Raw genomic sequence first — 15,383 nt, forward strand, 5'->3', positions numbered from 1 at the left:
TCAATAATTCAAGGTAGGCAGCTGCAGCAAGGGGGTGGTATTAAGCAATTACTTTGTAGCTAAACAGGCTTATCTAATGATCATGGCAAATTCTCAACTCAGGAATTTATTGTAGTCAGTTCTTGCCAGATAATGGGGCCAGAGGGGAAAGGGTTAATACAGCAAAGGGATTAAGAAAAACTTCCCACTCCTCAGATCAGTAACAAAACTAACTTTGAAAGGGAAAAAGGAAGCTGCAGGGTACTTTTTAACAACCACCACCACAAAAGTAAGAGAGAGAAAGTGCTGTATCACTTGCTGAGTTTGCCCTCTGGGATGCTGTGAGGATCATCTAGTGGTCTAGCACACAGGCTTCAAAATTGGGACCTGACCAACCATGCATAGGGCAAATCCTGAGGCCGGATGAGTCCAGTGCCATGGCCACCACTGAGGCGTATACAGTCAGTTAGCCCCAGTGGTGGCTACTGGCAGAGGCGGCCAGCGTAAGGCCTCTCTGGACAGACCAGTCCATGTCCTGTGCTGAAGAGACACACACGAGTCCACCCCCCTTGGTGGTTGGTGCCCAGCCCTGCTTAGTGTCTTTGAGGAACCTCACATCACCACTGAAGAAAGCGAATGAGAACCAGAGCCCCAGCAGGAGAGAGCGCCCTTCCAAGGAGCCAGCACTGGCTAACGGTTACCACCCAGAGACAGTCTAGAAACACGGCATCAGCCAACTGTGGCTATTAAATGCTGGAATGAGGTAGCCCTCTCCCCTTGAGGTTGCTGGAGGTGTCCCCTTGCTCCCTGCAGACAGCATTACTGGGGAGCAGACAGGACTGTGAGAAGATAGGAGGGATCACTCTGACAGGGGAGGCGGTATGTTCACAGGTCACAGCTGAGGGGGAGCATCCTCAAAGGTGATGAGGCTGGACTCCTGGCTGGCTCCTTTCCCTGCAGCATTGGCATCCCGGCTGCTTTGGCTCTTCTCAGGGAGCAGCGGGCTGTCCGCCTTGGGACCTCCCTCATCCTCATCGTCCTCCATGCTGGGCCATGCTGACTGGTCCTCCACGCGTTTCAACCGCTCATTCAGCGCCTTCAGGGCGAGTTGTCTATAGGACAAGGACGGACATGCGGGGTTAGTGCAGGATCAGCTTCAGGCACTCCCAGGGAGAAGGGAAAAGGCACATGTTACAGCGTGCTGGGCACTTCATGGGTATTTGGGGGGGGGGGGACATCTCCCAATGCTTCTATCGACCATCTGTCCAGCCCAAATAACCACTAGGGTGGGAGCAAAAGAACTCTAATACAATAGCCCTGCTCAGATTCCCACCCACTCTCCTTTTGCTGCACTTCTGCCCCACTTCCTCTTGTTCAGTCTCTTTTGAGTGGCTACTGTTCCCCATACATCAGTTACCATCCTTGGTGCTCCTACCTCCTGCTGGCTCATAACTCTCTTCACCAAACCTGCATGCAGCTCTCCATCCCTCTCGACTCAGGTGTATCTCCCATTTATTCTGGCTGCTGCTTCTCCCAGTCTGCGACGGCTTTATGGTTTAGTCTAGTCCCCTCTGCTCATCTCCCCATGGTAGAGCACCCTCAGCAGCAGCAAAGAGTTAAGGACGTGTCTCTGCACTTCCTGCACACTCCCTATCTCCAGCAGAGGCAGTAGGGTTTTTGTGTCAGTTTCACTTGGCTGCTCTTGCCTGGGAGATGTTATGGGCAGTAGCGAATGCACCAACACTGTCCTCCTTAGTGGGCATTCCTTGCAGGGAAATTTCACAGTGCAGAGGCCTAAGTGCCAGGGAAATGCAGAGCTCCTGCAGTTACTCCCCAGATCTAGCCACCAATAAGCACAGACCCTCCTGTGGCTATGTCTTGGATAACCTTGCTAAGATCTGAATAGATCAGGGTCTCCTGAAAGGCAGCAACCCACCAGGTTAGGCCATCAACACCAAGAACCACATTTGGTGAAAACACCGATGAATGGGACTTGGGAGGGTCTCCCAAGGGAAAGAATCTTTCAGGATCTTGGCTTCAGTCGGGACAGCATATGAACCATGACCCTCTTCCTGCTGCCCTCCCCAAGTACAGTCATTTGCACTTAAGGGCATATCCCTTCCAAATGCAGCATTGATAGGAGACCCATGAGATTGTAAGATCTCTGGGGCAGAGACCATCTTTTACTATGTGTCTGAATAGCACCTACAGGGCCCTGATCCTGACTGAGACTTGTGGGCACTACTGCAGTAGTAATAAATACTAATAGGGACTGGGCAGCGAGTCTGTGATCCAGTTTAGGCAATGAAGGGTTTCAGCCAGTCTGGACACAGAAGAGGGAACATTTTCCTCCCACACACTACACTGAAATCTTCAGAGACAAAAGGACACAGATTTCAAACACTGGCCTCTGAATTAGGGCCTCTAGGTCCTCACTGGGAGCTCAAAGTGGCTCCTAAGATGTGTATTTGGACAATCTGACTTATTGGAGAGTCAATCGCTTCCTTCCTGGTCCTTCCACCTAACTCCTGCCCCCAAACAGACACTGCTGGAGTCCTAGAAGGCAACAGGACCAAACTGCAGCTTCCTTTCCTTGTGGGTATCATGTCATTTGAAATATGGTGCTGGCAGAGAAGCAGACAAGGTGCTAACCACAGAAGCAGCTTATTGAATGCCTCAGCCTGGCTGTTAGATCACCCAGGAGCACTGTTCAGTGCCTCTGTTACTCTTCTGCTGATAACATTATCCCTTGAATAAATCCCCCCCTTTTCTGGGATTAATGTCTGCTCTTCAGCTGAGGTCAAGCCCCCACTCTTCTGAAGGGAAATTCTGAAGAGTGTGGGAGTGTTTATGGAATATATGCATGCCAGAATGCCAGATTACATTTGGTGCAGGCCTGGGGGCATCCTGTGCCCCAATCTGCCCTGTGTTAACCAATGTCCATCCTCTCCTGGGAGAATCTCCCTGGGCTGTTCCTACACAAACTGCTTCCCCCTAAGCATGCTGGCAGGAAATGCAACTGTGGAGTGAAACTGGCACCATCCTTGATAGTTTTACTCCTGCTGCCACTGGGGAACCACTAGAGTAAGAGGGACAAAGGCTTCATTGTTGGGCAGATGGGGGTAAGAGACTGAAGTGGAAGGGAGAAAGAAAGGAGGTGGAGGAGACTGACAGGTCAGAGGGTGCAGCACACATTGGCCAGTGGATTTCTTGTTCTTTGGGCCAGAAGAGGCTGGGAGAGCTACTGTCACAGGGCAATCATTGCCTAGGGGCGGGGAAGTGCCAAGTCAGGCAACGCTCCCATCTAGCTGCCCCCAGTTGGGAGAAAGGGTCTTTGAAGGGGAAGGAGTAAAGGTAGCTTAGGAGATACCACTGCTGGATAAATATAAAAATGCAAATTAGAGTTAGTTTAAATTTGATTAACGAAATATATTTGTGTTGTAAAGAGACCCTGACTTGCAAGTAGAAGGAATACCTTGAAATAATGAGTCATAAGGCCAGAGGGAATGAAGTCAGGAGGACATCTGGTTCAAAGACTAACTGATGAGATAAGGAGAAGTTTCTAAAAAGGCAGCCTCTGACTCATACTGGTGACTGCGGATGATTTTAAATAAAACAAAGAGAATCTGTCTTAAAATGAGCCAACATGGCCCTTCCCACCCTCCACACCAGTGTTAAAGCTTATGTGAGCCCCGGTGCATTGAAAAACTGTTAGTCAGCAAGAGGGAGGGGAGGAAAGGCCTTGAGGATTGTAAATATTATCTGGATTAAGATTGGAAATAAGGGTGAACTGTCTCCAACTGGTTTTTAGCTGAGGTCAGTAACTGGCAGTGACATCACTTGTTTATTGAAGGGCAGAAAAAGTAAACACTTAAAGGGTTCATTGCTAACATCTGCATGACTATGTTGCAGCAGACCAATATGGGTCTAAGCACTCCTGGGTTTAGCCCGTTGAGTGTAAGTATCTTGATCGAATGCTTATGTGTTGTTACTATATTGGGTGTAATAAATTGCTTATTATTTAGGCTTTTTAGGCATGTTCAAAGCAATTGTATAAACACTATTTGGCCTTTGGATTTAATAAAGGAATTTATGGTTAAATTAGTGTCGTAGTAATACCGTGTGCAAAAATTAATAATTCCAACACCACCCACAAAAACAAGAAGGGAGTGGTGAGACAGTAGCAAAGAAGCAAGAAGAGAGGGAAAGGCAGGAACAAGGACACAAGACAAAGGCCTGTTAAACAGAGAAACCCATCTTTAGAACTGTCCTGTCCCACCCCATGTCTCAGAAGTAATTTAACCCTCACTGCAACAGGAAGCCAGACTAGAGAGGTTAAGATATATGGAGCAAAAGAAGGTGCTTTATCTATTCTACATAAAAACAAGGACATTTGTTTTCCAAGTCAGTAATGGATTACAATGCAACCCTCACTGCAAGCCCCTTGCAGAGTCACTACTCTGAATCTGCACTGGCCATTGACTCACATTTGCCATGCCACATTATATAGGAGCGCTCATAGTCTACTGGGAAATTATGCTGTGTGGTGCAAGATGCAGCCGGAGGAATGAGACATTCCAGCTCTGAGTCATTTCTGTTCACTGCCCAGCCATAGTCCAAGAGCCTGCCAAATTTATTCACTGGATAGACGGGCGGGGAGGAAACAATTGTCTCATCTCTAGAGGTGCGTTCCCTCTGAGACAGGGCTGAGGCATACTGACAAGGTAATTGGGGCTGGGGAGTTTGCACTGCTGCTCATCAGATCCCCATTTCTGTGGGTCAAGTCTCCTAGGCTCTCAAGCTGGCTGGTTTCACTATCACTAAAGTTGCTTTAAAACGTACCCTGGTGTGTGTATCCAAAGGGAACAACTCCACTTGAGTTCCTGGGACTAGACGGAACTTAGCAGGTCTGTGATAACTGCATGAGACTCAGTGCAACACCAACATGAACCAAGGGCCTACGCCTGTTCCAGATCCCACTTCACCTCACCATCTCAACAGGACTCACCTGAAATTTCCTCCTCAGCTCATACGCAAAGACGCCAGCGAATGAGAGAGAGCACTTGGAACTTGGGTTGGCTGGAGGAAGAGGAAGCGCTTGAACCAGCAACATGCGCCATTGTTATTGCTCTCCCAGAGCTGGTTTAGTGGAAAGCAAACTGTCCCACCTTCTCTGAGACAGAGCAGGGGCCAGGTGGATCTAGGCCCACCCATAACTAAAGGCCTGCCCCCTCAATTACAGGACAGGAAGCACTAGGTCCAGGCTATAATCGATTGCTGGGGACAACCAAAGAGAAAACAGGAATGGGCTTGAGATTAAAGGCTGGAAATCAGGGAACCAGAAGAGACACGGAGTAGAGCACCCCAGATAGCACCCACCACCCCTCAAAGGCATCCCAGGAATCAGTGGACTCTGCCCAGAGATATAAGCGGACAAGAAATAGGCCCCATGGGTGCAGAGACCCCTCCTCTCCGCCCCCCACACCAGCCAGCTTTCTTCTCCTGGTATGATGGATGGTCATCTTAGCTAGCACCAGGAGGAAGCTGATGAGCAGGTCCCATGACTTTGTGGGGGCATGGATGGGGTGTGCAAGAATCAGGAGGTGAAGGGAAAAGTGCAACCAGAACCTCAGTAAGAGGTTTTGGAGGAGCCAGAAGAGGGGCTGCAACCTGACACATTCTACATACATGTGCGCCAGGGTCTCCCTCTCCCCACAAATGGGACAGGTGTGTGTGTGTGGAGTTTGTGAATCATGCCAGGTACACGCCAGTGCTCATAGCACTGTGAAGGGGTCACATCCCCAGTGGGCTGTGGGACCAAAGTGGAGCACAGACTGGCCCACCGGGGTTCCTCACCCTCAGCAGGTGGCAGTAGGCCCCGCCACTTGGTGTCAGGGTGGAACCCAAGGTGAGTAAGTGGATGGTATGAAGCACGAGCATGTACAGATGTTCCCTGGGCCTGGTTCAGAGGTGGACCGACTGGCTGGATGTCGTTCAGCCCACTCAGATAGTGTGTCGGGGACGGCTGAGGAGGCTCATGGGGCAGGGGCCTGATGAGTTCTGGAGGGCTGGAGTGAGTGGGGAGGACCCTCCCACAGGACCCGCTCGAAGAAAGTAAGAGAAGCAGGAGGCTAGGCTGCCCTCACCTCATGGAGCACGACAGGGGACAGACAGGGTTGGCAGCCCCATGCGCTGGCCACGGGGTCCACCCAGTCCCTCTGATCGTAGTCCAGGAGGTCTCTGATTCTGGTGGTGCCAGCCAGGACCATCCTCCGGCACACGAGAGAGGACTCCACCACCTGCACACAGCAATGGCAGGTTGCATAGCAGTGGTTCTGTGAGGAGGTCCTCCCGCTCAGTGGCAGCTACAGATCTGGTCCCCAAGACTGACTTGCAGGTCCTGAGGAGGTCCTGGGAAAAGACTGGCAGCTCAGAGAAGCCTCAGGGGAGACCTCTTGGGTGGAGGCGGAGCACAGGGGCTGCAGCTGGCACCTCTCTGAACAAATCAATTCACTCCTAGGAAGCTTTAGTGAATCATGCTGAGACCCAGATGCTCTCTGATGTGACTAGAATATTGGTGTCAAGACACCAGCAGGGCAGGAATGCCTATTTCCACCCTCACTACAGGCACTCAGCTTCCACTGATGTCAATGGCAGCTTTGTACCTGGCACAGCTGCAAATCCGTGGCCTGGCCTGGCCGAGAATTCTGCCCAGTTTTTAAAGCCATCCCCATGCCCTTTTCCCCTGTCTGCTTAAACCCATCACAGACTTAGGACAGAGAGCTGCCTCTGCAGGGTGACTCTTCACATCAGTCTCTTCACTGCTTTGCATAGTGCCCATGCCTCCAGCCATCTGCAGTCCTCACTGCCATTGTCTGTACACCCCATGTCAGTCAGAAAGGCCAAGCAAGTTCTTCACATTGAAACTAGGCTCTGTGGGAGTCAACCTGGGTGGGTCCAGGAAGGGACTGAAGGATTTCAGATACAACTACTGCGCAGACACTTAGGGCTCCCAATGGCTCACCCTAACAGAAGGGCTGGTCACATGCACTCTCTCCTCCCACAAGGCATATGCGCCTCTTCTTGTTTAAGCAAATGATGTGTCACCAGGGAGGGAGACTCCTGAGAAAAAACACCCACATCAAGGAAACTGCCCCTCTGGGTAAAACACTCAGTGTGGAGCTCAGAACAAGCCACAGGGGGAGGAGGCTGCAGCATCCACATGGTCTGCACCTGCTCCAGAGTTAACAATTCTAAAAGGCCAGAGAGCAGGTGTACCCTTATCTGTACCTCATCACATGAGCACGATCAACCCTCTACCCTGAAAAGCGAAGCTTTCATTTAAAACTCAGCCAGCAGTTATTGTGAGGCAATAGCATCAGCACTTCTGGATGGGCTACAAGAAGCTGGCTTGACAGCCAGCTCTGAGGAGGAGGAAAAGAAGATCTGGCTAGCAGGACATTTCAGAAGCCCAATCCAGGCCAACATTGCAGGCAGCTAGGAAGGTGATATGAAGCTGGGAAGAGCTTTCTTCCACAGCAGAAGGGCTGGATTTCCAACCCTGAAGAAAGCTCAGATCTAGGGCATCAGCAAATACATACAGATGGTTTTTATTATAAGTTCGGCAACTGCACTGAAGCCAAACCCTCCTTTTCCCCTCCAAGCTTCCTAGCAGGGGCTCCTCCCTCAGTCCTCCAAATCTAGGCGAAACAAAGCATCAACCTACCCAGAATACACCTTGACTACAGTGCATCCTATAGTGCTCTGGATACCTGGCATTGGCAGCTGTTGTGGAAACAGGGAGTGCAATGTGGGGATTCATAGAAGAGGGCACATAGCAACCCCCTGAACTGTCAGTGCATGTTGTACTCTAGTTATTTGCTTTCCCACACTAACCACATTCTCCCCCAGACATGCAATCTCATTTCAGCGCCTTCCCTTCCCTCTAGCAGGATTCTCCACATCTCCAGTACTCCTAGCAGGATTCCTCCACTTTAATCCCTCCCGGCCCGTGATGCCACCTTCTGACAGGGGCTACCTATGAACATTCCTACTTAACCTGCCAGTGGAGGGACAGAGGGGTTCTCTCTCCACTGCACTTTTGTCCTCAATCCCAACAGCCCATTTGCAACCAAGAAACCATGCATTTGGGCAGGGATTTAACCCTTCGCCAGCTCCCTTTTCTCCTCAACTGATATAACAAAAGTCTGTTCCACTGCACGAAGCAATACATGATGACTTCTGCTTTAAGGAATGGCCATCCAGTTGAATGCCAGGTGGAATGCACCTGAAACTGGGCAGCTACCTAGAGGGCCTGATCTGGCAGAGAGCCAAATGTTCTCAACTAAGTTCGGCAGAAGGCACCTAGCAGAAGCCAGGCCCAGAAATGCCCATTACATTGAGCCATCATTAACAAGAACATGATTAGCTGGCAACTTTTTTCAGCAGGTTCTTAGCTCCATTTCACTCTGAATGCTCCAAGCTGGGGCTTGAGACTTATTTAAGCCAATCTTTCCTGAACGGCCTATGGGAAATTACTAACTGGGCAGCCGTGCAGATGTGGCAGCTGCTCAGGTTACTGCCACCTGGCTAGCTCTAGCAGAAGCTTGAATCAGTTACCATTATTCCAAGCCCTATCTCCCCCAAACAGGACTAAATACAGGGAAATGTTTACACTGAAGACAATACAATGCGAAGGTTTCTTGCCTCACTTGCTTTCGAAACTCATGAAACACATGATCAGATTGCACAGGAGGTACAGTCAACTGAAGTTAAAGGGAATGTGTGCAAAATCTGACTATGAATAAAATGGTTCATGAAATCAAATTTACAACAGTGTTTGCAATTTTTCTTTTTAAATATTTTGCCATTGAGTTCAAACCCAACCAGCTGCCTGGATTCAACAGATCAAGGAAGTGAAAGTGACTAGAAACGGTGAAACTGACTCAGCTCATTTTCTTCCCCATACTGGAAAACGGAGGAAGAGTAAGCTAGCATGACTGGCAAAGAGCAAATTAAGGCCCCAGTCACATGGAGACTCATGAACCTTCGGCCCACTGATTTCAACAGGAATACTCTTGCACTTAAAGTTAAGCATGTGCACAGGGACTAGATTATTAATATGGCAAGGATCTAAGCCACGTATTAGGAACAAAGATAATATTTTTAAAAAAGGAAGGTTCAACAGCTTCCCTTGAATTCTTAAATGGGAATGATGAGACGGCTCCCACTTCTGAAGTGGGCTCCACTGCTGATGGAATGTTCTGGTTTGATGCACGGAAAGTCCCTTTCCTTGGTAGTTTTATTTTTCTCTGCACTGGAAATTCTTTTTTTTTTTTTTTGGGGGGGGGGGGGGAAGGAGAATAGGTAGTAAGAGGTGAACTAAAAGGACTGCCACCTGCTGACCTCAGCGTTTCATTCCCCTTAAGAGACCTTGTCTGTACAAGGATCCCGCTCAGAACTTCTTGTGATTATCATCGCTGAAGTTTCACTAGCAATAGCAATGATTGGAGTGCTACTGTGCACAAGGCATGAGTGTTTTTAACAGTGTCTGGGGTAGATCTGCTCTCAGTAGAACCCGATGACATAGGCCCTAAAATGCAGCTGTCCCACACCAGGGCCTCCACTGCTGCTGTCACCAGGGAAAAAATTCTAGTGCAGATAATAGTTGATGGCTCCCCTATGTCAGATGCAGGGGGTAAACACAGAGCCCTGAATTCAGATTGTGAGAGGCAAGTAAAGCAGGGGCAGATTTTCAAATATTCCCTTTTTAAAAATAATCCTTATAACATTTAAACCCAGACACAATAATTTGAAACCAAGCAGTTTTGTGGTCTTATTAAAACTCATCTCAATTCACCTTTAGTAGGTATCTAGCACTGGGTATACTGCATGAACTCATGATCTCTAACCACACAATATATTTCAAGGGAACATACAATACCTTCTCCTCTCAGCATCCTGCGGGTCTGTTCCAGGCAGGCTGATGGTGATGGACGAAGGAGCACCCACATCGTAACGCTTCACTGTTTTCCGGCAAACTTTTACCTTCACCAAGATGCCATGCACCAAGTTGGCCACCAAACCAATCACGGGCTGCAGGATCTCGGGGAAGAACGTGGCAAAGGCAAAGTGGTCTGACATGTCTCCACGTCCCCTACTGTGCCGCTGGTAGAAACGAAGATAGATCCAGCTGGAGAGGACCCCAAAGCCATAAGAGGCCAATAGGTTGCTTTCAATTAGGGTGGTCAGCCTCAGAACAGCCAGGATAAGGAGTAAGAGCATAGGGACCACTTTCATCCGCACCTGGGGCACCTTCAGGACAGTGCTGTCGCCCATGGTCTGCTTGAGGGCCACCAAGACCCCACCGAGGAAGCCCAGCATGCCGTGAATGCGAACGGTAAACAGGTACAAGAGATTGAATGACCCCACATAGGTGAGAAAGTAGGCAAAGGCTCCCAGAAGCCCAACTGAGATATTCACCACTGCAAAGAAGATCAGGAGCTCCAGTGCTCCCCACAGGGGCTCCAGCAGCCTGCCAGCCAGCACTACTGTGGCCAGGCTCACGCCAACGTCCCAGACATGCTTCTCCACCACACTGTGTGTGGCCAACGTCCAGATCCAAAAGTTGGGTGGAAAGAGGTAACCAGGAGTCACGCCAAGCCCGAACACCGTGTCCACAGCAAAGGATAGAAGGTAGAGCAGGATGACAGTGGCACAGATGGACTTCACCACCACACTGGTGCTGGCCAGCACAGCCAGAAAATGCTGCCGGGCTACTGGGAGGTACCGGTTCATGTTGAATCTCTGCCCACACACACCTTCACTAAACCAGTCAGGGGCCTTGATTTGATACTTTTGGGGGAGTCATGCATCCAGCAGCCCCCTCTCCACCTCTTCCTCAGTATGGATAGAGCAGACTTCAGTCCTGACACCGGCCACCACAGGCACTGAGAGGGGGGACGACAGAGCCTCTCCGCCCTGCTGATCAGACTCCCCCCAGACAGCACAGCAGGGGACTGTTACCCTGCCTGCCGCAGAATCCAAAAGGGACGAGCCCAGATCCCCTTGGCCCTGTTACCCAAAATGCTCAGATACTCCAGAGCCCCAGGCCCCACTGGAGTGCCTCTGCCACACCCTGTGCCCCCTGCACCCCGTTACCCCACCCTCGCTCGTCCGTCCCAGCCCGGGACCCCTGCACCCGTTACCCCACCGCCCGCTCCGTTACCCCAGCGGGCGGGGCAGAGCCCGGCTCCCCTTGGCCGTGTGCGCACGCGGGGGCCCCAGGTCCCGAGCCTAGGGGCGTGTCCCTGAGCCTGCCACTCACGCCCCCCTTCACCTCAGGGGCCTGCCCCAGGCCCGGCCCCGCGGGCCTCACTCAACCTCGGCCCTTCCCGACCACTCAGCCCGACCCCACCTCCCGCGTCCGGCTGCGGCCCCGCTCGGCACCCCACGCCGCTGACTGCTCCCCCCGGGCCGCGCCGCGGCCACTCGGTGCCTCACTCACTACCCCGCCGAGAGGCGACGCGGACAACACGGCACTACGCCTGCGCAACGCCCTCGGGGCCCGCCTGGTGCACCCCGGGAATTTGAGTCTCGAGGCCGGTCACTGCCACGGAACGCAAGGGGGAGAAGAACGACAAGTCCCAGCATGCACCGGGCTGGTCGGAACCAGGGGCGCCGTTGGCGAAAGGGATGCTGGGGGATGTAGTTTTGGGTGGGGATGAAGTTCTCCAGGGCAGGGGGAAGCTGGCCCGTGCGCTCGCTCAGACCGTGTCTCCACGAGCCGCCGTGGGGGGAAGCGCAGCGCGGGATGTGGCTGTCCCAGGGCACCCCGATCCACACTGGCCAGGGACTCCCTGTGTGCCCAGGCTCGGGGCAAGGCCTCAAAGCAGAATCCCAGCCCTGACCTAGGGAGCTGGGGGCCGGGAGGGGCCCGGGGTGGGGAAATGAGACCTGCCTCACCCCTTCCTGCAGCCGCACCGCTGGGCAGCCTCTGCAGCAGGGAACGGGTCTAGTGATGGAGGTAAACGAGGGACACCAGATCGCAAGTGTGAAAAATTAGGACATCTTTTTGGGGAGGGGTCTGTAGTAGTTGTGTATATAAGACAAAGCCCCCAATATCAGGATGTCTGGTCACCCTAAGCTAAACCCAGGAAGTGAAGTGTGATGGAACTGCAAACCTGGACACCCCCTGGTCCCCAGACATTGGGGCACCTGCCTCCTGGGCGAGGAGACAGACTGGGAATAGGGGGAAGCCCTGGTGGGGGTTAATCATGAGGGGTCCTACCCTCAGCTTGCCCATCCTCACTCTGCCGGGGGATCCTTCATGCAGCTAGGCCACAGGGGTTACAAAAGCCAGGGCTAACCCCTGATGTTTTTGGCAAGACCAACAGGGAACACTAGGGGGAATTCCCAGCTTTCCAGGGGTGGGAGCAACCACTTGCTGGTCAGGGTACACCAGGCTCTGAGGATTTCAGCAGCATGACAAGAAAGTCACCTAGGAACCCCTCATGGCAGGGTGACTCGATGGTTACTCTGTATTCGTTTATGGACAGGGGCTTCTCAGCATGGGAGCAATGTAACAGACTCTCAGGCTTGTTAGAAAGCATTTGGAGTCCATCTCGATGCCACCCATAACAAAGGGCACCCTAACATTTCACCAAACACAATAAAGGGGTCCCAAACTTCTCACCAGTCACTGCTAAGGTCACCCTAGTGTCCCACTAATCACAGCATAGGGAACCCAAGCATCCCACCAATTACAGTCGAGGACAGCTCAATGCTCTAAGCACTTCCTCCACCTTGAGACTGCGGTATCCTCAGATGCATGTGATGTTCTCCTGCTCGCATGTTCTCAAGCCCTTCGAACGAAGACACCAACATTTCCCGGTATTGATACTGTTCTTACGCTTTATTTCCATAGCATCATGGGCTCCATGGCCCCATATAGCCAAACACAAAAGGTCCCTGCCTCTGTGGGCTTACAGTCTGAATTAGACACCACAGTGCAAACAAAGATGGGTTAAGGGATGTGTGATGGAGAAGATAGGGGCTAGGACAGTAACTAGACTGACACAGCCTCCGATCCCTTTGCTATCCATGTTGTTTAAATGTCTGTCAAACCGACACAAACAAGCCTGCAGTAAACATAGCCCCAAACATTCCAAAACCAGTAGTCAGCCCCCCGCCCCCCAGTCATGAAATTGACTTAGCAGTCATGAGATTTTCACACTAATCAGTGCTGGGTTCTTTTTATTTGCCTCCTGGATTTTGGAGCTTTATGTGCCACATTTTCCAGCTTTTCTCTGCCATCACAAGGGCTAGCAATTTACTATTTTTTAAAATGAAAGCTGAGTCTCAGGTAACCACTTGACTCCTGGCACTGGAAATAAAAGAAAAAAATCTTGCTACTGTGAGACCCATGTCAAATCACAAGAGTTGGCAATAGCAAGTCTGATAAGGACAGGGAGGAATGAGAGCTCACTAGAAAATGATGGTGTTGGAATCAAGGATTAGAAAACATGCCTTATAGTGATAGATTCAAGGAGCACAATCTACTTGGCTTTAACTCCCTTGGGACTGTCACCTGGTGTGCTGAGACTACCTCCGAGCCCGTTTTCTCTGCCAGTTTGGGCCTCCAGAACCCTGCCTTGTCGAGCCAGACACACCAGTCTGCTCCAACACAGACCCAGGATCTGCACCACGTGCCCCAAAGCTGCAGACTTAACTGAAAACAGCTTAAAGAGTGCTCATGTCTGTAGCACCCAGACTCCCAACTCCCAATGGGATCCAAACCCCAAATAAATCTGTTTTACTCTGTATAAAGCTTATACAGGGTAAACTCATAAATTGTCCGCCCTCTATAACACTGATAGAGAGATATGCACAGCTGTTTGCTCCCCCAGGTACTAATTACTTACTCTGGGTTCAATAATAAACAAAAGTGATTTTATTAAGTATAAGAAGTAGGATTTAAGTGGTTCCAAGTAATAACTGACAGAACAAACTAATTTACCAAGCAAAATAAAACAAAACTTGCAAGTCTAAGTCTAATACATTAAGAAACTGATTACAGATGAAATCTCACCCTCAGAGATGTTCCAATAAGCTTCTTTGACAGACTGGACTCCTTCCTAGTCTGGGTCCAGCAATCACTCACACCCCTGTAGTTACTGTCCTTTGTTCCAGTTTCTTTCAGGCATCTCTTTGGGGTGGAAAGGCCATCTCAAGCCAGCTAAAGACCAAAATGAAGGGGTTTCCAGAGCCTTTTATATTCTTTCTCTTGTGGGCGGAAACCCCTTCATTCTCCTGTGCAAAATCACAGCCACAAGATGGAGTTTGTAGCCACCTGGGCAAGTCACATGTCATTGAATGATTCAACTTTTTGCAGGCCGATGCCATTGTTTACATGTTAGTTTGAACGTTCCCAGGAAAGCTCAGATGTGGATTGGCATCTCCCAAAGTCCATTGTCAGTTAAATGTTTCTTGATTGGGCACTTACTGAGAATAGTTCTTTCTCAAGAAGCTGACCAAATGCTTCACTGAGGCTACTTAGAATCAGACACATTGAGATACAAGTACATACCCAATATTCATAACTTCAAATACAAAAATGATACAAACAGACCACATAATCATAACCAGCAAACTACAACCTTTCCACAGACACCCCACTTGACCTCCTCTGTACAAGACCTGGTGCAACCATAGGACCCTGGTTGCAACAATGATCTATACAGTCACAGTTCATGTCAATAACGTCACAAAGGGGTGATTTGATCACAGTCTATAAATACCTACATGGGGAACAGATATTTAATAATGGGCTCTTCTGTCTAACAGAGAAATGTCTAACACAATCCAATGGTGGGAAGTTGAGGGTAGATATATTCACACTGGAAATAAGGTGTAATTTTTTAATTAACCATCAGAACAGCTTGCCAAAAGTTGGGGTGGATTCTCTGTCACTCCCAATTTTTATATCAAGATTGGATGTTGCTTTAGGAATTATTGTGGGACAGTTCTCTGGCCTGTGTTACACGGGAGGTTAGACTAGATGATCACAATGGTCCCTGGTGGTCTTGGAATCTAGGAATCTATGACTCAAAGGGTTACAAACAATGCACCAAAGCAAAGGGAATACAGAAGCAATTTCCCTTCAGTCTCATGGGCATTTTACTTCCAAGAGCTGTCACTCGCCCAGTGTCTCATTCCTCAGGACATCATGATGACTGTCCTTTATGGGCTTCTAATGGGTTTCCATGCTGGGGTGCCTTTGGAAATGCTTGGTTAGGAAAAAGAACAGGAGTACTTGTGGCACCTTAGAGACTAACAAATTTATTAGAGCATAAGCTTTCGTGGGCTACAACCCACTTCTTCGGATGCATCCGAAGAAGTGGGTT

General features: G+C 50.2%; 1 protein-coding gene across 1 annotated transcript; it reads right to left on the minus strand.

Annotated features, from left to right (window-relative positions):
* On the minus strand, nt 1-11,105 carry TMEM115 (transmembrane protein 115). The gene is made up of 2 exons (XM_024193643.3): nt 9,923-11,105; nt 1-1,091 (listed from the first exon to the last, which is right to left on the minus strand). The coding sequence occupies exons 1-2, from the start codon at nt 10,774-10,776 to the stop codon at nt 872-874; spliced, it is 1,074 nt and encodes a 357-aa protein (XP_024049411.1). The 5' UTR covers nt 10,777-11,105; the 3' UTR covers nt 1-871.
* Nucleotides 11,106-15,383: the final 4,278 nt, after the last annotated feature.

The sequence above is a fragment of the Terrapene carolina genome, unplaced genomic scaffold, assembly GCF_002925995.2.
Source record: "Terrapene carolina triunguis isolate 2854851 unplaced genomic scaffold, T_m_triunguis-2.0 Scaffold235, whole genome shotgun sequence".
Taxonomy (NCBI): Eukaryota; Metazoa; Chordata; order Testudines; family Emydidae; genus Terrapene; species Terrapene triunguis.

Coding starts and splice junctions, on each gene's coding strand:
- TMEM115 (XM_024193643.3), bottom strand. CDS start 10,776: ATGAACCGGTACCTCCCAGTAGCCCGGCAGCATTTTCTGGCTGTGCTG. Junction 1,092..9,922: donor CAGGATGCTGAGAGGAGAAG/GTATTGTATGTT, acceptor CTTGTCCTATAG/ACAACTCGCCCTGAAGGCGC.